Raw genomic sequence first — 25,670 nt, forward strand, 5'->3', positions numbered from 1 at the left:
TTCAAGAAGATTGAAATCATAACAAGCATTTTTTCAGACCATAATGCTATGAAACTGGAAATCAACCACAAGAAAAAAACTTGGAAGTGACAAAGATGTGGAGATTAAACAACATGCTACTGAGCAACCAATGGATCATTGATGAAATTAAAGGAGAAATCAAAAAATATCTGGAAACAAACAAAAATGAAAGTATGCCATACCAATTCATATGGGATGCAGCAAAAGCAGTCCTGAGAGGGAAACTCATAGCGATACAAGCCCACCTTAACAAACAAGAAAAAGCCCAAATAAATAACCTTAAATTACATCTAACAGAACTAGAAAAAGAAGAACAAACAAAGCTCAAAGTCAGCAGGAGAGAAATAAAAAAATCAGAGCAGAAATAAAAGAAATTGAGACCAAAAAAACAGCAGAAAGGATTAATGAAACAAAGAGTTGGTTCTTTGAGAAGATAAACAAAATTGACAAACTCTTAGCCAGACTTACTAAGAACAAAAGATAAAAGACTCAAATAAATAAAATTAGAAATGAAAGAGAAGGAATTACAACAGATACCATGGAAATACAAAGGATTAGAAGAGAATACTATGAGAAACTATATGCCAACAAATTGGACAATCTAGAAGAAATGGATAAATTCTTAGACTCATACAACCTCCCAAAACTGAACCAAAAAGAAATAAAGAATCTGAATAGACCAATCACAAGTAAAGAGATTGAAATAGTAATCAAAAACTTCCCTGAAAGCTATAAAACATTGCTGAAAGAAATTGAAGAAGACACAAAGAAATGGAAAGATATTCCGTGCTCTTGGATTGGAAGAATTAACATGGTTAAGATGTCCATACTTCCTAAAGCAATCTATAGATTCAATGCAATCCCTATCAAAGTTCCAACAACATTTTTCACAGAAATAGAACAAAGAATCCTAAAATTTATATGGAACAACAAAAGACCATGAATAGCTAAAGGAATCCTGAGAAAAAAGAACAAAGCTGGAGGAATCACACTCCCTGATTTCAAAATATACTACAAAGCTATAGTAACCAAAACAGCATGGTACTGGTACAAAAGCAGACACACAGATCAATGGAATAGAATCAAAAGCCCAGAAATAAACCCACACATCTATGGACAGCTAATCTTTGACAAAGAAGCCAAGAACATATAATGGAGAAAAGAAAGTCTCTTCAACAAATGGTGTTGGGAAAACTGGATAGCCACATGCAAAAAAAATGAAAGTAGACCCTTACCTTACACCATACACAAAAATTAACTCCAAATGGATTAAAGACTTGAATGTAAGACCTGAAACTAGGAAACTTCTAGAAGAAAATATAGGCAGTACACTCTTCGACATCGGTCTTAGCAACATATTTTCAAGCACCATGTCTGACCAGGCAAGAGAAACAATAGAAAAAATAAACAAATGGGACTACATCAAACTAAAAAGCTTCTGTACAGCAAAGGAAACCATCAACAAAACGAAAAGACAACCTAACAATTGGGAGAAGATATTTGCAAACCATACATCTGATAAGGGCTTAATCTCCAAAATATATAAAGAACTCATGCATCTCAACAACAAAAAAACTACCAACCCAATTAAAAAAGGGGCAAAAGACCTTCTCAAAAGAAGATATACAGATGGCCAACAGACACATGAAAAGATGTTCAAAATCATTAACTATCAGGGAAATGCAAATCAAAACTACAGTGAGGTATTACCTCATGCCCATCAGAATGGCTATAATTAACAAGACAGGAAACAACATGTGTTGGAGAGGATGTGGAGAGAAGGGAACTCTCATACACTGCTGGTGGGATTGCAAACTGGTGCAGCCACTATGGAAAACAGTATGGAGATTCCTCAAAAAATCAAGGATAGAACTACCATATGATCCAGCTGTTCCACTGCTGGGTATTTATCCAAAGAATTTGAAAACTGCAATTTGTAAAGGTACATGCACCCCTGTGTTCATTGCAGCATTATTCACAATAGACTTGGAAGCAACCTAAGTGCCCATCAAGGGAAGAATGGATAAAGAAGCTGTGGTATATATACACAATGGAATACTACTCAGCCATAAGAAATGATGAAATCCAGCCATTTGTGACAACATGGGTGGACATTGAGGGTATTATGCAAAGTGAAATAAGTCAGAGGGAGAAGGTCAAATACCGTATGATTTCCTTCATTAAGTAGTAGATAATAACAACAATAAACAAACACATAGAGACAGAGATTGGATTGGTGGTTACCAGAGGGGAAAGGGGGAGGGAGGAGGGCGAAAGGGATAATTCGGCACATGTGTGTGGTGATGGGTTGTAATTAGTATTTGGGTGGTGAACATGATGTAATCTATGCAGAAATAGAAGTATAATGATGTACACCTGAAATTTATACAATGTTATAAACCAATGTTACTGCAATAAACAAAAAATTATTTAAAAAAACTTCCCAAATAATGAAAGTCCAGGACCGGATGGCTTCTCCAGTGAATTTTACCAAACATTCAATGGAGATTTAATACCCATCCTTCTCAAACTATTCCAAAAAATAGAGGAAGATGGAACACTGTCTAACTCATTCTATGAGGCCAACATCACCCTGATACCAAAGCCAGACAAAGACAATACAAAGAAGGAAAATTACAGGCCAATATTGCTGATGAACATAGATGCAAAAATCCTTAACAAAATATTGGCAAACCAAATTCAGCAATACATTAAAAAGATCATACACCATGATCAAGTGGGATTTATACCAGGGATGCAGGGATGGTTCAACATCCACAAATCAATCAACGTGATACATCACATCAACAAAACGAAGAATAAAATCCACATGGTCATCTCAATAGATGCAGAGAAGGCATTTGACAACATCCAACATCCATTTATGATAAAAACTCTCATCAAAATGGGTATAGAAGGAAATTACCTCGACATAATAAAGGCTATTTATGACAAACCCACAGCCAACATCATACTCAATGGGGAAAGTCTGAAAGCCATTCCTCTGAGAAAGGAACGAGACAAGGCTGCCTACTCTCACCACTCTTATTCAAAATAATACTGGAAGTTTCGGCCAGAGCAAGTAGGCAAAAAAAAGGAATAAAAGGAAACCAAATAGGCAAAGAAGAAGTGAAACTCTCACTATTTGAAGATGACATGATTTTATATATAGATAACCCTAAAGAATCCATTGGAAAATTATTAGGAACAATCAACAACTACAGCACAGTCACAGGGTACAAAATCAACCTACAAAAATCAGTTGCATTTCTGCATGCTAATAATGAACAAACAGAAAGAGAGCTCAAAAAGATAATACCATTTACAATTGCATCAAAAAGAATAAAATATCTAGGAATAAATCTTACCAAGGAGGTGAAAGACCTATACAATGAAAACTACAAGACATTATTGAAAGAAATTGATGATGACATAAAGAAATGGAAAGACATCCCATGCACATGGATTGGAAGAATAAACATAGTTAAAATGTCTATATTGCCTAAAGCAATCTACAGATTCACTGCAATCCCAATCAGAATCCCAATGATATTCTTCATGGAAATAGAAAAAAGAATACTAAAATTCGTTTGGGGCAACAAAAGACCCCAAATAGCTAAAGCAAATCTAAGAAAAAAGAACAAAGCTGGAGGCATCACAATCCCTGACTTCAAAACACTGCAAAGCAATTGTAATCAAAACAGCATGGTACTGGTACAAAAACAGACACACGGATCAACAGAACAGAATTGAAAGCCCAGAAATAAAACCACACATCTATGGACAGCTAATTTTCAACAAAGGAGCTAAGAACATACAATGAAGAAAGGAAAGTCTCTTCAATAAATGGTGCTGGGGAAACTGGACAGCCACATGCAAAAGAATGAAAGTGGACCATCTGCTATCACCATTCACAAAAATTAACTCAAAATGGATCAAAGACCTGAAAGTGAGACCTGAAACTATAAAACTCATAGAAGAAAATATAGGCAACACACTATTTGATATTGGTAATAAAGGAATATTCTCAGATGCCATGCCTAGTCAGACTAGGGAAGCTAAAGAAAAAATGAACAAGTGGGACTTCATCAGATTAAAGAGCTTCTACAAGACAAACGAAACCAGGATCAAAATGAATAGACAACCCACCAGCTGGGAGAAAATATTTGCAAAACGTATATCTGACAAGGGGTTAATCTCCATAATATATAAAGAACTCACACAACTGAAGAACAAAAAAACAAACAACCCGATCAAAAAATGGGCAGAGGAAATGAATAGACACTTCTCCAAAGAAGATATACAGATGGCCAATAGACATATGAAAAGGTGTTCAACATCACTAATCATCAGGGAAATGCAAATCAAAACAACACTAAGATACCACCTTACGCCCGTTAGAATGGCTATAATCACCAAGACAAAAAACAACAAATGTTGGAGAGGATGTGGAGAAACAGGAACCCTCATACACAGCTGGTGGGAATGCAAACTGGTGCAGCCTCTATGGAAAACAGTATGGAGATTCCTCAAAAAATTAAAAATAGAAATACCCTATAATCCAGCTATCCCACTACTGGGAATCTATCCAACGAACCTGAAATCAACAATCCAAAGAGGCTTATGCACCCCTATGTTCATCGCAGCATTATTCACCATAGCCAAGAAGTGGAAGCAACCCAAGTGTCCCTCAACTGATGATTGGATCAATAAAATGTGGTATATATATACAATGGAATACTACTCAGCCATAAAAAAAAGACAAAATTGTCCCGTTTGCAACAACATGGATGGACCTGGAGGGTATTATGTTAAGTGAAATAAGCTAGAAAGAGAAAGACAAACACCGTATGATCTCACTCATATGTGGAATATAAACCAACACATGGACAGAGAAAACTGTATTGTGGTTACTAGGGGCAGTGGGGGTAGAGGGTGGGCACAAGGGGTAAAGGGAGACATGTATATGGTGATTGACAAACAAAAATGTACAACCAAATTTCACAATGTTATAAACTATTAAGACAGCAATAAAAAAATTAAAAATAGAACTACCATTTGATCCAGCAGTCCCACTTCTGGGTACGTATCAGAAAGAAATGAAATCACTATTTCAAAGAGATATATGCACTTCTGTGTTCATTGCAGCATTATTTACAATAGCCAAGACATGGAAACAACCTAAATGTCTGTAGACAGATGAAAAGATAAAGAAAATTTGAGGGCTGGCCGGGGGGTATAGTGGTTAGGTGCGCGCGCTCCGCTGCAGTGGCCGAGGTTCACAGGTTCCTATCCTGGGTGCACACCAACGCACCACTTGTCAAGCCATGCTGTGGCGGCGTCCCATGTAGAGTGGAGGAAGATGGGCATGAATGTTAGCTCAGGACCAGTCTTCCTCAGCAAAAAAAGAGGAGGATTGGCGACAGATGTTAGCTCGGGGCTGATCTTCCTCACCAAAAAAAAAAAATTGTATAAAAGAAAATTTGGTATAACATACACAATGAAATATTATTCAGCCATAATAAAGAAGGAAATCCTGCCATTTGTGACATGGATGGAGCTTTCAGGTCCTTATATAAGTGAAATAAGTGAGACAGAAAACATTTATATGATCTCACTTATATGTGGAATCTAAAAAAGCTGAACTCCTAGAGACAGAGAGTAGAATGGTGGTTATCAGGGGCTGTGGAGTGGAGGAAATGGGGAGATGCTGGTCGAAGGGTACAAACTTCCAGTTAGAAGATGAATAAGTTCTGAGATCTAATGTGCAGTGTGATGACTATAGTTAACAATACTGTTATATACTAAATACTTGAAAGTTATTAGGAGAATAAATCTTCAGTGTTCTTGCCACAAAATAAAAAAAGGTAATTACATGAGGTAATAGAGGTTTTAACCCACCCTATTATGGTAATCCTTTCATGATATATTCATGTATCAAATCATCACGTTGTATACCTTAGACATGCAATATTATATGTTAATTATATAGCAACAAAGCTGGGGAAAAAAGAAATGAAAATGTGTTATAGACATACAATGGAATGTTATTCAGTCTTGAAAAAGAAGGAAATCCTTCCATATGGACATGGATATGGATGAACCTGGAAGACATCAATGCTAAGTGAAATAAGCCAGTCACAGAAGGACAAATACTGCATAATTCCACTTATTTGTGGTGTAAGATAGTCACAGAGGCAGAGAAGAAAATGGTGGTTTCCAGGGGCTAGGGGTAGGGGGAAGTGGGTAGTTGTTCAATGGGTATAAATTTACAGTTATACTAGATGAAGAAGTTCTAGAGATCTTCTCTACAACATTGTGCCTATAGTTAACAATACAGTGTTGTGCACTTCAAAAATTAAAAGGAAAGTACTTGTGCTAAGTGTTCTTCCCACACACACACAAAAAAGCAAGGAGACATGAGAAGTCTTTTGGAGGTGATGGATATGTTATTACCTTGATTGTGGTGATGGTAACACAGGTGTATGCATATGTTCAAGCCCACCAAAATGTATACATTAAATATGTGCAATTTTTCATATACTAAGTATGCCTCAGTGAAGCTGGAAAACAAAGGGAGATATGATCAAGGAACACAGAATAAATACAAGGAAGAGAAAATGATGAAATAGTTTATAGAAACTGGAGCAATAGACAAGTGGCCATTAAATAAACTGTGGGAAGAAAACATTAAAAATGCATAAATAAAGAGTAATATATGGAACTTGGGGAGTAGTGTGTGAATATTCAGAGTCTTCATGTAATTTTTCTTTTTAAATTTTATTTTAGGTATGAATTTATTGAAAAACAAAAATGTATTCTCACATCACCAAGAAAATTTCTCTACCAGGCACGTCACAGCAAATAAATTCCCAACAAAAGTGATCAATTTATCACCCTTTGGCAATCAAGGTAAAAATTATATATAAAGACATAAAATAAGTATATAATTATTTAGAATAGTTTTTGTACTATGGTTTTTTATTTTACTAGTTTTACATCTTACTTTTTATTCAGAAATATCTTAGGTAAATCCTTGTAAGCCTGAGAATTAAAAGACTTTAATTTATCCTTTTTACTGGCATTATAATATGTCATAGTATAGAATTCTTCATTCAATTATTCTTCTATTAAAGGGCATGGACTTTTTTAGCTTTTCATCACTACTAAATGTGTCCATGAACATGTATTTTTTATATATTGGTGCTTTTATCCATTTGAGGTAGAGTCCCAGGATTGAGATTGTTAAAGCATACCTGGATTTTTAATGTTAAAAGATACTTCCAGATTGCTTTCCTAAAAAGCTATTAAAATTAACATTTTCCCCAAAAACCTTGGGGGAAAAAATACTTTTCTCTGAATAAGCATCAGCGATACAGGTTTATGTTTTTTTTGTTTGTTTTATTTATGCCCATCTGAGAGTTATTGTCAGATTTTATTTTAATTTTTTCCATATTTGTTAGTGTTCTTTTACTGTGTAACTACCTCAAAACTATTTGGCTTAAAATAGTAACTATATAGTTCATGATCTGGGAGTTGGCAATGTAGACTGGTTTTGGCTGGGCTAACTTATGCATCGTTGGTCGGCTTGTGGTCAGTGGCTTCACTCACCTTTCTGGCAATGGCTTGCTGTTGTTTGGGACAAGGAGAGTATGTAGCTGGGGTGCATCAAGAGATAGAAACCTCACTAGTTGTTTGAAAAGAGAACAAGGAGGAAAAAGCTAGTTGACTAAGTATAAAGCTGTTAACTAGGTAACTGAAAATGTAAAAAGAATTCTAAGGTAACATGGAGGAAGCAATTTCGGGAAGAAGTTGCCACTCCTAGGGCTGAAGGAGACTGAGTGGAGGATACAGCTTGGCTGGTGCCGGTGTCTCTGATTCTCCAGGAGGGTCTCAGACATACCTCTAAAGAGTGGGCAATGCTAGTGTCTCAGGTGGTGAGAGTTTAAATATAACTGGTTCTCTAAGTGTTGGAAAAAATACAAACCATTTATGTCATGGAAATAACTTTTGCTTCTGGGATAAAGAAACATTTCTGGGGTGATGGTCGGTCACAGGAACCAAAAAGAGACATGAAACTCTCAGGAAGCCCAGTGGTAACCAAATAGGAGAAAGGTGGTTTGGGAGCTAAGAGAATATAAATAAATAAACTTTCCAAGTGGCACCGGAGGTGACCTGGCAACATATCTCTCATCATCCAGCAGATTAGCTTAGGAGTTGTCATGTTGTAACTTCAGGTTCTAAGAGCAGCATGTGGGCAAGCCTCAACGTACAAAGAATTTTGAGGTCTCTGCTTGCATTTGTTTGCTTTTGTCCCAGTCACTAAAGTCATATAGCCAAGACCAGAGTTGTGTAGGAGGACACGAATACAAGAAGTCAAGAACACCTTGAGGCCATTATTGAAACAAATCCACCTCAGTGTTCCTCCTGGTTGCAAATATTCATGACCCCTACACACATGCAAAATATATGTGCTCTTCCCAGAACCCCACAAATTCTCATTAAAATTTGGCATCAGGGCCAAAGACCACAATCTTTTGATCCATATTCCTTTTCAGAGGCAGCTTCTATGATGTTACTTCCTACAAAACACACACAAAATACAATAGCAACACAGGGATAGGCTCCACAATAGGCACTTTCCTACAAAAAGGCAGGAAAAAGCAGAGGCACATAGCAGTCAATAATCCATATATTTAGGTGGTCTTTTCCATTATCCAATTACCTTATATTTTAATTATATTATAATTTTCTCAATAAAAATATGCATGCAAAACAAATGAACCAGGATATTGGGAGATCCCAGGACAGAATGCAGACTGGGACATATGGAACTGACTGTGTTACAAATGTATTACAGGTGGTGTCAGCATCATGATGGCATAAGATACATCTAGCTTCCCCCGCTCCCCCAACAACAAAAATTTGGTGTCCATTCGTGAACAAAAGTGCTTTTGTGGGAGTTGTGGGATCCACCATCATATGCCAAGGGACCTGGAGGAGTCTCACCCACCTGCATCAGGTAATAGGCAGACAGACCTCCATCCCAGCTGTGGACCCTGCAACAGCTCACAAACTGGTTCTAGCCCCTCTCCACTGCAGTGTGGGAGCACCCGGAGAACGCTGACTTGGTCAGTCACCTATAGACAAGAGAGCTTTTGTATAAGTCCAGGTTTCCAGAGGAGAACTTGCAGCACTCCACTGGAGTGAAAAATAAGAGTTTGGACACAGTGGAGTGGATGAAAGGAACAGTTTGACTTTGCCCACATCACACTTCCCCCAAGGTGGCACAGCAAGGGCCAAGGGAGACCTTCTCATCCCATGATTTCTCCTGTGGGGTGGAATGGAGAGCAAGTGAATGAGCACTAGGCTTCCCCAGCTGTGTGGGACACCATCGAAGACACTCGTTTTTCTCTTGCAGCATCCAGAGTACTAAATTGTGGGGTGAGAGGAGATCAGGAGAGTGGCAGATAAGACTCTCAGAGATCATTAAAGGGATGTGGTTCCTGCTGACTGTTTTGTGGACTCCAGCAGGAAGCCTCCCCATGAGCTGCTGGGAAAGCCTCACCTGCTGATCCCCCCAGCTGGCCATGGGCACCCTCAGTGACAGACGTGCCTCACCCACACCTCCCCCCACTCTGCAGCCAGCTGCCTGTGCTTGCCTCTGAGGGTGGTAGTGAGAGCAAGCTTTCATGGATAGCTGGGGAGCACTTGCAGAAAGCAAGCCAGGGTCTGTGGGCCAGAGAGAAACCACAAACTTGAGCTGTAGTGCCATCTTAGGGAAAGCAAAAGGGTGGTGATATCTCATTGTAGTTTTGATTTGCATCTCCCTAAGTAATTAGTGATGTTGAACATCTTTTCTTGTGCATGTTGGCCATCTATATATATTCTTTGGAAAAATGTCTGTTCATATCCTCTACACATTCTTTGATCAGGTTGTTTGTTTTTTTGTTGTTGACTTGTATGAGTTCTTTATGTATTTTGGAAATTAACCCCTTGTCTGGTATATGATTTGCAAATATTTTCTCCCAGTTAGTGGGTCGTCTTTTCATTTTGTTGATGGCTTCCTTTGCTTTGCAGAAGCTTTTTAGTCTGATGTAGTCCCATTTGTTTATTTTTTCTTTTGTTTCCCTTGCCTGAGTAGACATGGTATTTGACAAGATGCTGCTGAGACTGATGTCAAAGAGTGTACTGCCTGTATTTTCCTCTAGGAGTTTTATGGTTTCAGGTCTTACATTCAAGATATCACCTCACACCCATGAGAATGGCTATAATTAACAAGAGAAGAAATAACAAATGTTAGGATATAGAGTAAAGGGAACTCTCATACACTGCTGGTGGGAATGCAAACTGGTGCAGCCACTTTGAAAACAGTATGGAGATTCCTCAAAAAACTAAAAATAGAAATACTATATGATCCAGCTATCTCACTACTGGGTATTTATCCAAAGAATGTGAAATCAACAATTCAAAGAGATTTATGCACCCCTATGTTCACTGCAGCATTACTCACAATAGCTAAGACATGGAAGCAACCCAAGTGCCCATCAACTGATGACTGGATAAAGAAGATGTGGTATATATATACAATGGAATACTACTCACTTGTAAAAAAAAAGACAAAATCGTGCCATTTGTGAAAACATGGATGGACCTTGAGGGTATTATGCTAAGCGATATAAGCCAGACAGAGAAAGACAAACACAATATGATTTCACTCATACGTAGAAGATAAGCAAACACAGGGACAAAGAGAACAGATTAGTAGTTACCAGAAGGAAGGGGAGGGATGGCAAAAAGGGTAAAGGGGCACATATGTAGAGTGACAGATAAAAACTAGACTATTGGTGGTGAACACGATAAAGTCTATACAGAAAGTGATATAGAATAAGGTACGCCTGAAATTACACAATGTTATAAGCCAATATGACCTCAATAAAATAATTAAATAAATTTTTTAAAAGGGAGGCTGTCAGCATTCTGCTTATTGTGTTGCGGGATCCAGAGAAGATATACAAGCTTAAGGATTCTGCCACAAGAGGGAGCAAGAAGCGTGAAGCAGGTGTATCTATTCAAGGTCCGAGAAAGCCTCAGAATCTCTAGCATGACTGATGGAAGGTATTTCTTCTCTGAAGGCAGTTAGTAAAGATTGGAGGAGGTGACTGCGACTACAAAAGACAGCAACACAAAACTCCAAGGAACATGAAAAATCAAGGAAACATGACAGCACTAAATGATCATAATACTCTTCCAGTAACCAATCCCAAAGACATGGAGATGTGCTATTTACCCAATAAAGAATTCAAAATAGCTGTTTTATTTTATATATACTACTACTAATTACATAATATTGTTAATATGTATACATAATAATTATATATAGTGGAATACTATTCAGCTATTAATAAAGAAAGAAGGAAATCTTGCCATTTCTAACAACATGGATGAATCTTAAAGGCATTATGCTAAGTGAAATAAGTCAGACAGAGAAAGACAAATACTCTATGATATCACTTATATGTGGACTCTAAAAAAGCTGAACGCATGGAAACAGAGAGTAGAATTGTGATTTTCAGGGGCTGGGGGATGGGGGAAGTGGGAAGATGTTGTTCAAAGGGTACAGACTTCCAGTTAGAAGATGAATAAGTTCTGAGAATCTAATGCACAGCATGGTCATTATAGTTAACAATACTGTATTATATACTTGAAAGTTGCTAAGAGAGTAAGTGTTAAATGTTCTCGCTACAAGAAAGAAATGGTAATTATCTGACGATGGAAGTGTAAACTAACAGTATGGTAGAAATCATTTTGCAATATGTAAGGGTATCAAATCAACACATTGTACACCTTAAACTTAGAATGTTATGTCAAATGTATCTCAATAAAGCTGGAAAAAAGACAAAGAATAAATGTATGACATAACTTTACTGGTGGGGTGGACAAAAATGAGCAGCTTGAAGTCACTGGAAAAGAGAGCTTTGAGTGGATACTGTAGGGCTAAAGACACAAACAACTGTACATAAATATTGTACTCTGGTTGGTAAATTTGTTCCTCATAGAGGTACAAATTAGCAATTATTTTTAAAAAACAGTTCATTAAGGCACAATTTGCATACCATAAAATTCATCCATCTTAATTGTATGAGTCAAGGATTTTAGTAAATTTCCTAGGTCTGCAATTATCATCTTAATTCAGTTTTAGAACATTTTCAAGATTCCAGTAGTATCCCTCATGACAGTTTAGTTAAGTTAGTTCCCACTTCCAGTCACAGGCACTCACTAATCTGCTTTTTGTGTCTGTAGATTTGCTTTTTCTGGACATTTCACATGAATGGAATCATACACTATGTGTGTGTAGCTTTTAATTAGCATGTTTTTGAGGTTCATCCATATTGTAACGTGTACCATATTTCATTCCTTTCTATTCTCTTATATGACTGTAGCACATATTCTTTATCCATTCACAGATTGATGATGTTTGGGTTTATTCCACTTTTTGGCTATAATGAAGAATGTGCCTCATGTGTTGGTCTTTGTGAAGACATACGTTTTCATTTCTCTTAAGTGGATTCCTAGGAGTAGAGTTGCTGTGTTATATGATAAACTTATGTTTAACTATTTTTAAAAATGCCAAACTGTTTTCCAAAGTGACTGTACCATTTCACATACACATCAACAAGGTATGAAGCTTTCTAATTCTCCTCATCCTTGCCAACATTTGCCTGTTGTCTGTTCTTTTGATTATAGACGTTCTGTTGGATATGAAATGACATTTTATTGTGGTTTTAATTTACATTTCCCTGATGAAAAATGATGTTGAGCATCTTTACATGTGGTTATTAGCCATTCATGTATTTCCTTGGTGCAATGTATTTTAAAATTTTTTGCCAATTTGTAAAGTTGTGTTAAGTTCTTAAAATTTTAGGAGTTCTTTATACATTCTGGACAGAACTCCTTTACTGGATACATGATTTGCAAATATTTTCTCACAGTCTATGGCTTGTCTTAACTTTCTTAGTGGCAGTCAAAAGTTTTGAATTTTGATGAAGCCTAATTTATTAATTTTTATTTTATGGATCTTGCTTTTAAACTTGTATTTAAAAAATGATTGCCTAATTCAAGGTTTCAAATTTTATGTTTTTTTCTAAGAGTTTTATAGTATAGCTATTATATTTAGGTATACAATTTATTTTGAGTTAATTTTTCTGTATAGTGGGAAATGAAGTTTCAGGTTCATCTTTTTACAAGTGGGTATCCAATTGTCCCAGCACCATCTGTGAAAAGAGATGCATTCCATTGAATTAGTTGAAAATCAATTAGCTGTAATTATACGGGTTTACTACTGGAGTCTCAATTCTCTTCCTTAGCTCTATCTGTCTGTCGTTACGCCATTACCATGTTGTTTTGATAACTCAAAGTTTACAGTAAATTTTATAATTGGGAAGTGAATGCTCTACAGTTTTATTCACCTTTTACAAATGGTTTTGGCTATTCTAAGTCTTTTGCATTTCCATATAAAGTTTAGTTTCGGGTTGTTAATTTCTTTAAAAAAAAAAAGCCTTCTGGAGTATTGATAGGGATTTTATTGAATCTATGTATCAACTTGAGGAGAATTGCCATCTTAAAAATAGGAGTGTTCTGAGAGTTCTGGTTCAAAATGGTGACATAGGAGACTCCTGAACTCACCTCCTCCCACTGACACACCCAATCTTTAGCTACATACAGAACAATTGCCTCTGAAAGAAATCCAGAAACTAGCTGAGTTGACTCCTATACATCAAATGAAAAAACCCACATAGAAATAAATAGGATAGGCTGAGACACAATCTTACCAGAGACCCCACTCCTGGCACAGAGACACACAACAGGGAGGGAACTCACAAATCCCAGCTTCTCCCTGAGAAATGAAGATTTTGGACCTCACATCTGGTATCCCAATTTTTTTAAGACTTCCACCTGAGAGATGGGCCTTCAAAACATCGAACTCTGAAAGCCAATGCGGCTTGGATCCACAAGATCCACAAGGAAATAGTGAACTAGGAAATAGTTCTTGCAAGCAACCCAAGTGCCCATCAATGGATGAATGGATAAAGAAGATGTGGTATATATATACAATGGAATACTACTCAGCCATAAAAGAGATGAAGTGGTGCCATTTGCAACAACATAGATGGACCTTGAGGGGATAATACTAGGCGAAATAAGTTAAACAGAGAAAGACAAATATGTATGGAATATGTATGATTTCACTCATATGTGGAAGATACACAAACAAACACACAGATTAGGAGAACAGATTGGTGGTTACCAGAGGGGAAGGATGGGAGGAGGGCAAAAGTCGTAAAGGGCACATATGTATGGTGATGGATGGAAACTAGACTTTTGTTGGTGAACATGATGCAGTCTGTACAGAAGCCTAAATATAATGATGTACACCTGAAATTTACACAATGTTATAAACCAATCTGACCTCAATAAAATAATTTTAAAAAAAAGAAATAGTTCTTAACCATAACCTTTCTTAACTCACCATGGCTTTCCCCCAGGGCCCAGTGCAGAGGCAGCAGACTGAAACCAATCTTTCCATGAAAGAAGCCTCTTTGCTTATCTTAAAAGCTGAGGCCTGAGGGCCAGGCTTCTAATTTAACACACATCTAGGGGCTGATCACAATATTCTCCAGAGACTGGAGACCAGTGGGTGCCATCTTCACACTCGCCCTCGGCCTCACTCCAGGTCACCAGCATCTCCTAGAAAGGAGCTTGTGCACAGATCTGGAGCCCCAGATTTTGTGGCTGCTGTCCAGGGGATGCACCCCTCTATCAGTGGCTCTGGTGGCCAGCAGGGCCTGTGTTCATGAGTTCCACAGGACTATAACAAACAGAGAAACAGTTCTTAACTAGCTATCCTCCCAAGGCCCAACCCGGAGGCAGCAGACTGAAAACAGTCTTTTAATGAAAAAGGCCTATCTGCAGATGTTAAAAAGAACAGCTGAAGGTCAGGCATGAATTTAACACACATCTAGGGACTGACTATAATTCTTTCCAGAGACTGGGGAGGCCAGTAACGATGTAATGTACAGCATGGTGACTATAGTTAACAGTACTGTGCTGTATATTTGAAAGTTGCTAAGAGAGCAGATCTTAAAAGTTCTCGTCACAAGAAAAAAAATTGTTTAACTATGTGTGGTAATGGATGTTAACTTATTGTGGTGATCATTTTGCAATATATACAAATATCAAATCATTAAGTTGTACACTAAAACTAACACAATGTTACATGTCAATTATATTTCAATAAAATAAAGTGTTCTAATTCATTAACATTGAATTTATTTATTTAGATCTTTGATTTCCCTCAGCAATGTTTTGTAACTTTCAGCAGAAGGCTTGCCCCTCTGTTAAATTTATTATTATTTTATTCTTTTTGAGGCTATTGCAAATAAAATTGTTCCCCTAATTTAGTTTTTGGATTATTCTAGGCTCGTATATAGAAATAAAATTGAGTTTTGTTTTAGATGCCCAGCAATACAGTTTATGCAATTGTCTTTTGAATCAGTTAATTGAAGAAAATAGTAAACAAATGTATATTGTCACTTATATTTACCTATATAATCACATTGAAGGTGATTCCTTTTATTTCTTCCTTTATGTGGATTTGAGTTACTATGTGATGTCATTTTTTTTCAGCCGCAAGTGTTCCCTTTAGTATTTCTTTTAAGACATGTCTGCTAATATAACAACAAAATTTCTTAGTTGTTTTTGTCTAAGAATGTCTTTGTTTCATCTTTATTTTTGAGTGATAGTTTTACTGGGTATAAAATTCTTGGCTGTGAATTTTTGCTTTCAGCACTTGGCTTTCACCACTGCCTTCTGTTCTCCATTGTTTGTGATGAAAAGTCAGATATTAATCTTGTTAATAGCTTTATTAAGATATAATCTACATACCATACAATTCATTCACTTAAAGTGTGCAATTCGACGGCTTTTAGTACATTCACAGAGTTGTGCTTCCATCACCACATTCAACATTAGAACATTTTCACTACATGAAAAAGAAACTGCCACACTTCTTAGCCATCATCCTCCAGTCCTCTTCTGCCCTAGCCCTAGGCAACCACTAATCTAATTTCTGTCTTTAAAATTTGCCTATACTGGACATTTCATAGAAATGGAATCTTATAATATATGGCCTTTTGAGACCTGCCTCTTTTACTTAGCTCTGCTCTCCAAAATTATCCTTCTAAATGTATATATCTTTATTATCTTAATTAAATTAATGATCTCAAAAAATAATTTTAGTTATGTCAATTCCTTTACTATTATTTTATTGGCAACTAATTTACTATTTAAGTATTAAAAATAGTTATAAATGTGATCCATCTTACAGCTAACATGTTTTCTGAATATTTCTAGAGGAAACTTATAAGGACTTTTCACCCCATGTGACTGAAACTTCAAAAGCACTTCACAGATCACCTAGGGCTGAGTCAAGCATTTATAAAACCATCCAGTTTCCTTCACTGGATAAAGAACCTTCAGGTAATTTTTAATATTCTTAGTGTACAATGTGATTTTTTAAATCAATAAAGCTTTAATAATATGGATATAACCAGATTGTACTAGCCTTAGTCCTATAACCAGTTTAGCAAAACATAAGTGAAAGTAAGTGCTGAATTGAGCTCATCTAACGTATACACATTCTTAGCGGATGAGTAGTGTCCCTGGCATGGCTCTTCCTTCCCCATCACCACTAAATTGGAACTCCATCTTTTTCTCAACCTTCCTTTCTTGTTCACTGTTAAAGATCCTGCAGATGACTGAGATAAACCCATCTTACAATCCTCTTCCTTATAGTTATATGTCCCTCTTTTGTCCAGTCCCAGGAATGGTCTGCAATAGAAAGACTTAACATGAGAGTTGGCGGGAAAGAAAATTAACATTATGTTCATTTTTCCCTTTCCCTTCATTACTATCTACCCAGCCATCCAATGCATTAATCCGTTAATATCCATTAATATCTAAGGACTAATTTACAGACTCCGTTTCTTATCCAGAGGCATTATATAATCATTACCCTAGTACATTTCCTACTGATATTGAGTTTGAACTTTTAAAAAAAATGTAGATGATTTTTCTTTGGTCTAGCATGTTCTCTAAAACCCAAAATAATTATATACGCTGTGAATATTTTTGTCAGTTTCCATTCTAACTCTGCATCTTTATTCTTTCTCTCCTACCGTCATATCCATTGTCTACCTTTTACCATTCTGTGGATATATAATTCAGAGATAAAATAAATTTGACTGTTAACTGGAGTAAGACATAATTAGGCAAGCAAATGTTTGCTTTCCTAATTAAATTGATAATCTTTTAGTATATTTTAGGCAAATGTCATTGATTTCAGATTCACCTGCTACTTGATATCACCTACAATGCTGCTATCCATTTATGTAGCTCCTAGTTTTACCTATAATTTGGGTTTCCTCTTCTAAGCCAAATCCTTCTCTTTGATAGAGGTATTAATTATAAGCAGTAATATTGCTGAAAGAAACAAGAGGAGGAGAATAAGAACTAAAAAATAGTCTGAATAATCCACTATCTAAATTTTTACTCCATGATTAGAGAGCAACAATAATGGTCTTCTGTTGTGGATTTGATGGAAATGATGCTACCATAGATGTTTTTATTTTCCAAGAAAATGCCAAGCCTTTTAATCTAAAAATAATGGCAGAGAAATATTTTTTGAGCAAACATTTGCTTTAAGGAATTTGAGTTGAATGTTTCATTTCTCTGCAAGACATATTGTGGAAATTCAACACATTAATGTGAATTTTTCCCACTAACTTTAAGAAAGTACCATCTAAATGCCCCACATTCTGCTTTTTATTTTAGTGTATTTTTTACCAAATGAGCATATTGGAACTCTTTTTATTATTACATAATTTTGTTTTTAACAGTGCTCAAAATATGTATCTTTACATATCTACATATGTATCTAAGCACCTCTCCTTCCATTCTAGCACTAGATTTTTCACTGTGGGAATATAAACTTCTTTTTTTAATGAAGATATGCTCTTTCAAATAGAGATAAAAACTTTATCTGAGAATATATCTATTTAATTGCTTAAGAATTTTTTTTACTGTCCTTCTGTAAAAAAAGCTCTTTCTCTAAGATTTTTATATACGATAGATATTTCTATTATTTCTTTTTCTTGATTTGCACTCTTACTGGCTGTATTTATGAATATCAAATACCCTATAAGGAAAAACAAGAGAGAAAATATTTGTGTTGGTAAAGCTGCTTTATCTAAAATATTGAAAAAAATATAAGGAAGCTGTGCTTTAAAAGTGGATTAAGATTTATTTTAAATTTTTAAAAGTTGAAATCAGGTCATTTCTGGGATAATTTAATAACACTATTCTCATTTTTTAGGGCATCCAAAAAATTCAAACATAAACAAAAAAAATGTTAAATTTAAAAATACGCCTGCTGTGACCTCTACAGTTAGAAAACTTATCTATAAAGGTAAAGACTTACTGCTATACAAAGGTTCAGTACTATGATAGGATCAGATGCATGGATCCTCCTCACCTCTGATCCAGATAAATTAATATAGATTTCTTTTATTTCTCACACCTTTAGTTGCTGCATGATATTCTATAATGTGGATGTGCTATAACCTATTTAACCATTTCTCTATAGAATGACATTTACATTTTTAACAAATTCTTTTTTTGCTACTACAAACAATGGTGCAATAAATATCATTGTAATATAACTTATACTGTGGTGATTGTCTGTAAACTAGAGCATGTAAACTGGGACTGTTGCATTAAAGAGTATGTATGTTTTTTAATTTTAATAGATATTGCCAAATTACTTTCCAAGTGACCACAGTTAATAATTCTGCTAGAAAGTTCATGAAGGACTTGTTTCCCAACATCTTAGCCAACACTAGACTTTTCATAGATTGGAAAACTTAATTTTGTTAAGATATCAATACTACCCAAAGTGATCTGCATATTCAGTGTAATCCCTATCAAAATCCCAATGATGTTTTTTGAAGAAATAGAAAAATCCATCCTAAAATTCATATGGAATCTTAAAAGACCCTGAATAGTCAAAATAAGCTTGAAAAAGAACAAAGTTGGAGGATTCACTCTTCATAATTTCAAAGCTCACTACAAAGCTATAGTAATCAAAATGGTGTGGTACTTGCATAAAGATAGACATATAGACCAAGTCAATAGAATAGAGAACCCAGAAATAAACCCTCACATATATGGTCAAATGGTTTTTGACAAGGATGCCAAGACCATTCAATGGGAAAAGGAAAATTGTTACAACATATAGTGCTGGGAAAACGTATAGTGCTGAATATGCACATGCAAAAGAGTTAAGCTTGGCCCTTATCTTCCACCACATACAAAAATTAGCTTAAAATAGCTCAAAGACCTAAAAGTAAGTGCTAAACTATAAAATTCAGAAGGAAACATACAGGGAAATTTTTATGACATTGGATCTGGCAATGATTTCTTGGATATGACACCAAAGGCACAGTCAAACAAAGAAAAAATAGACAGACTTTATCAAAATTTAAAATTTGTTCATCAAAGGACAATGTTAAAAAGTAAAAAGGTAGCCCATAGAATGAGAGAAAATACTTGCAAAAATATGCACACTGTACTAAAAGTGTTATATCTGTATATTTATATATATAATTATATTCATTGTAAAGATATATATAATATTTATACAGTTAAATATAAAATTGTATATTATTACTTTTTTCCAAGTTTAATTGAGAAATAATTGTATATGTTTAAATTGTACAATGTGAAGATTTGATATACATATACGTTGTGCAATGATTACCAAGATCAAGGTAATAAACACATCCATGATTCCGGTTCAAGATGGCAACATAGGAAGATCTTGAACTCACTTCCTCCCGTGGACACACTGAATCTACAGCTATATATAGAACAATTTCCCCCGGAAAAATCCAAACACTAGCTGAGCAAATCCAACACATCGGGTGAAGGATTTACTCACATCAAAATGGGTAGGAGAGGTTGTGCCACAACGTCACCATAAACCACACCCCTAGCACAGCAACCCACAATCAGGAGGGAACTCAAACCTCCATCTTCTCCCTGAGGAGCAAAGGGTTTGAACCCCATATCAGGCACCCAAAATTTCCATACTTGCACCTGAGAGATGAGTCCCCAAAACATCTAGTTTGAAAGCCAACAAGGCTTGCAACCACAAGACCCACAGGGCTGTAGAAACAGTTTTTTCAGAGGCAGCTGAGTGAAAGGCACCCAGATTTTCTGTGAAAGAGGCTTATGTACTTACCTTAAAGCATTGGCCTGAGGGACAGGCATCTAATTTAACATACATCTAAGGGCCTACTGAAATACTCTCTGGTGACAGAGGCTGGCAGGTACAGTCTTCGTGCTCTTTCTCTACCTCACTCCAGCTCACTGGTATATCCCAGAAAGGAACTTGTACTCTTGTCTGCTGCCCTGATTTTTGTGGCTGCCACCCAGGGGAACACCTGTAGATTGCCTGGCTCTGGTGGACAGAGGTGCTTATGCTCACGAGTCCCACAGGACTATAACAAATGGAGACAGAGTTCTCAACCAGCTACCAGCCCCAGGGCAAAGCAGAGAGCTAACAGACTGAGGAGTCCAGTGTTTCTGTAAAACGGGCCTATTAGCTCATCTTCATAGCTGTGGCCTGAGATGCAGGTTTCTAATTAACATACATCTAAGGGCCAGCCATAATTCTCTCCAGAGACTTTGGAGGGCAGGTGCTATCTTCACACTCTCCCTCTGCCAAACTCCAGAGCACCTATATCTCCCAGAGGGGAACTTGTACACATATCCAGTGCCCTGGTTTTTACCTCTAGTGCCCTGGCTTTTGTGACTGCCACCCAGGGACACCCCTTGATCACATGGCTCTGGTGGTAAGTAGGACTTGTGTTCATGGGTTCCATGGGACTATAACAAATGGAGAGACAGTTCTTGACTGGCTGCCACCCCCAGCACACAGTGCAGACAGCAGACTGAAACACACCCCAAGTCTTTCCGTGAAAGAGACCTATTTGCTTGTCCTGGAGCTTCAGCCTGAGGGGCAGGCTTCTGCTTTGGCACACATCTAGGAACCTAATTGGGTGCTCTCCAGGATGAAAACTAGTGGATAACAACTTGTGCTTTCCCCTGCCTCACTCCAGATCATTGGTATCTCCAAGATATGAGCTTATACCATCGTCTGGCACCCTAGTTTTAGCAGCTGTCACTCAGGGTACACCTTAGGTTGCCTGGCTCTGGTGGGCAGCAGGACTTATGCTTGCAGTCCCACAGGACTGTGTATATTTGAATACTTTAAAAACTGCTTCCTGAGGGTCAGGAGTCCAATCAGCCTGAATCGAGGTGCTGATTGAGATCCTCCACTTTGGGACACTGACAAGTCTTGGCACACCCTCAACTACTGGGACCCACTAAAAAAATAAAGTAGGCTGATAGACAATCACAAAGGTTTGAGAGACAACCAAGAGCTAGGGCAGAATTGAACTATATGTTTCATCTCCTACATAGGGCCACTCCTTCAAGACTGGAAGGGGTGGTTGTTTTATCAAATGCATCAAAACCAACAAAAAGAGTTAAAGAAAATGAAGAAACCAAGGAATATATTACAAGCAAACAAACAAACAAGATAAAACCTTAGAAAAAAAATCTTAATAAAATGGAGATAAGTGATTTACCTGTTACAGAGTTCAAAAAATGATCATAAAGATGCTCACTGAGCTCAGGAGAAGAATGGATGAACAAAATGAGAATTTCAACAGAGAGACAAAAAATATAGGAAAGTACCAAACAGAAGTCGCAGAGCAGAAGAATACAATAACTTAACTGAAAAATACACTAGAGGGGTTCAATAGCAGATTAGATGAAGCAGAAGAAAAGATCATTGAATTTGAAGACAGGGCAGTGGAACTCATCCAATTAGAGCAGAAAAAAAATAATGATAAAGAGTGAAGACAGCTTAAGGGAATTATGGGTCAACATCAAGTATAGCAATATTTGCATTATAGGAGTCCCAAAAGAAGAAGAGAAAGAGAAAGGGCCAGAAAACTTATTTGAAGAAATAATGACTGAAAACTTCTCTAACCTGGGGAAGGAAACAGACATCCAGATTCAGGAAGCCCAGAAAGTACCAAACAAGATGAACCCAAAGAGACTGACATAAAAACACATTATAATTAAAGTATCAAAAGTTAAATACAAGAAGAGAATCTTAAAATCAGTAAGAGAAAAACAATTTGTTACATACAAGGGAACTGCATAAGACTATCATCAGAGTTTTCAGCAGAAACTTTGCAAGCCAGAAGGTAGTGGCACAATATATTCAAAGTGCTGAAAGAAAGAAACTTCCAACCATACACTCTACATGACAAAGTTATCATTCAGAATTGAAAGAGACATAAAGAGTTTTTCAGAAAAGCAAAAGCTAAAGGACTTCATCACCACTAAATTAAATTTGTCTTACAAGAAATGTTAAAGGGACCTTTTTAAGCTAAAATGACAGAGGTCTAATTAGTAACAGGAAAACATATGAAAATGTAAATCTCACTGGTAAAGGTAGATATATAGTAAATTCAGAATAATCTAATGTTGTAAAGGTGGTGGGTTAATCACTTATAAAGCCAGTAAGAAGGTTAAAGACAAAAGTAGTAAAAATAACTATAACTACAATAATTTGTTAAGAAATACATAAGATAAAAATATGTAAATTGTGACATCAAAAACATAAAGCATGGAGAGAAAGTAAAAATGTAGAGCTTTAGAATTCATTCAAATTTAAGTTATCAACTTAAAATAGACTGTTATAAATATGTTGTTTTATGTAAGCCTCACAGTAACCACAAAGCAAAAAACTATAGGAGATACACAAAAGATAAAAAGAAAAGAATCTAAGCATACCACTTCAGAAAATCATCAAATCATGAAGGAAGGGAGCAAGAAAAGAAGAAAGGAACAGAGGGCCTACAAAACAGCCAGAAAACAGTTACCAGAATGGCAATAAGTACATACTTATCAATAATTACTTTAAATGTCAGTGGATAAAATTCTCCAATCAAAAGATATAGAGTGGCTGAATGGATAAAAAAGCAAGAACCATCAATATTTTGCTTACAAGAGGCTCACTTAAGCTTTAAGACACTCATAGGCTGAAAGTGAAGGGATGGAAAAAGATATTCCATGCAAATGGAAACCAAAAGAAAGCTGGGGGTAGCTATACTTGTATCAGACAAAATAGACTTTAAAACAAAGATTATGATAAGAGATAAAGAAGGTCATTACATAATGATAAAGGCTTCAATCCTACAAAAAGATATAACATTTGTAAATATTTATGCACCTAACATAGGAGTACCTGAATATATAAAGCAAATATTAACAGCCCTAAATGGAGAAATAAACAGCAATACAATAATAGTAGGGAATTTTAATATTCCACTTTCACCAATGGATGTATCACTCTGACACATTATCAATAAGAAAATCTTGGCCTTAAGCAACACACTAGACCAGATAAAATTAACAAAGATATCCAGAACATTCCATCCAAAAGCAACAGAATACACATTCTTCTCAAGTGCACATGGAACACTGTCCAGAATAGATCATTTGTTATGCCACGAAATGAGTCTTAATAAATTTGAGGATTTAAATCATACCAAGCATATTTTTCAACCATGTTGGTATGAAACTGGAAATCAGTTACAAAAAGAAAACTGGAAAATCCAAAAACGTGGAGATTAAACAACATGCTGCTAAAAAACCAATAGGTCAAAGAAGAAATCAAAAGAGAAATCAAAAAATACCTTGAGACAAATGAAAATGGAAACACAATATACCAAAATTTATGAAATGCAGCAAAACCAGTTCTAAGAGGGAAGTTCATAGTCATAAATGCCTACATCAAGAAACAAGAAACATCTCAAATAACCTAACTTTACGCCTCAAGGAACTAGAAAAAGTAGAATAAATGAAGCCCAAAGTTAGTAGAAAGAAGAAAATAACAAGTCAGAGTGGAAATAAATGAAACAAAAACTAAATAGACAATATAAAATATGAACGAAACTAAGAGCTGGGTTTTTTTAAAGATAAAAAAATTGACAAAGCTTTAGCTAGACGCATCAAGAAAAAAAGAGAAATGACTCAAATAAATTAAATCAGAAACGAAAGAGGAGATGTTACAACTGATACCACCGAAATACAAAGGATCATAAGTGACTGCTAAGAACAATTATACACCAACAAATTGGACAACCTAGAAGCAATGGATGAATTCCTAGAAACTTACAAACTAACAACACTGAATCATGAAGAAATAGAAAATCTGAACAGATGATTACCTGAGGAGATTGAATTAATAATCAAAAACCTCCCAACAAACAAAAGTCCAGGACCAGATGGCTTCACTGATAAATTCTAGCAAACATTTAAAGAGAACTAATACCAATCCTTCTCAAACTCTTCCGAAAAATAGAAGAGGAAGGAACACTTGCAAACACATTTTATGAGGCTAGCATTACCCTGATACCAAAACCAGACGAGGACACCACAAGGAAAGAAAATTTATGGTAAAAACTCTCAACAAGGTGAGTAAAGAGGGAATATACCTCAACATAATAAAGGCCGTATATTATAAGCCTACAGCTAACATCATACTCAATGGTGAAAACTGAAAGTTTTTCCTCTAAGATAAGGAACAAGACAGAGATGACCACTTTCATTCAATGTAGTACAGAAGTCCTAGCCAGAGAAACTAAGCAAGAAAAATAAATGAAAGGCATCCAAATTGGAAAGGAAGATGTAAAACTATCACTATTTGCAGATGACATGATATTATGTACAGAAAACCCTAAAGGATTGTTTATTCTATTTCTGTGAAAAATATTGTTAGAATCTTGATATGGATTGCATTGAATCTGTAGACTGGTTTAGGTAGAATGAACATTTTGACAATATTAATTCCTCCAATCTGTGAGCACAGAATATCTTTCCATTTATTTGTGTCTTCTTCAATTCCTTTCATCAATGTCTTATAATTTTCAAGGTACAAGTCTTTTTGCTTAAATTTATTCCTAAGTATTTTATTGTTTTTCATGCTATTGTAAAAGGGATTGCTTTCTTAATTTCTCTTTCAGCTGTTTAGTTATTACTGTATAGAAATGCAACTGATTTCTGTATGTTGGTTTTGTATCCTGCAACTTTTACTAAATTTGTTTGTTAGTTGTAACATTATTTGGTGGAGTCTTTTGGATTTTTTATATATAAGATCATGCCATCTGAAAACAATGATATTTTATTTTTTCTTTTCTGAATTGAATGCCTTTTCTTTTTTTTTTTTCTTTTTCTTTTTCTTTTTTTTGCTGAGAAAGATTCGCCCTGAGCTAGCATCTGTGCCAATCTTCCTCTATTCTGTATGTGGGTCACCTCACCACCCCACCACAATGGTGTGGCCACCATTGAGTGGTGTAGGTCTGCGCCTGACAACCAAACACGGGCCACCAAATTGGAGTGCGCCGAGCTTAACGACTAGGCCATGGGGCAGGCACTGCCTTTTATTTCTT

General features: G+C 36.0%; 1 protein-coding gene across 1 annotated transcript in view; it reads left to right on the forward strand.

Moving 5' to 3' along the window:
• CCDC7 (coiled-coil domain containing 7) overlaps positions 1-18,913 on the forward strand; it is a 403,315-nt gene extending 384,402 nt beyond the window's left edge. The window contains 4 exon segments of the mRNA XM_058532824.1: positions 6,811-6,933; positions 16,435-16,560; positions 18,455-18,547; positions 18,888-18,913. Of these exon segments, the coding sequence (XP_058388807.1) occupies positions 6,811-6,933; positions 16,435-16,560; positions 18,455-18,547; positions 18,888-18,913 (368 nt within the window).
• Positions 18,914-25,670: the final 6,757 nt, after the last annotated feature.

The sequence above is a fragment of the Diceros bicornis genome, chromosome 36, assembly GCF_020826845.1.
Source record: "Diceros bicornis minor isolate mBicDic1 chromosome 36, mDicBic1.mat.cur, whole genome shotgun sequence".
In the NCBI taxonomy this organism is placed as follows: Eukaryota; Metazoa; Chordata; class Mammalia; order Perissodactyla; family Rhinocerotidae; genus Diceros; species Diceros bicornis.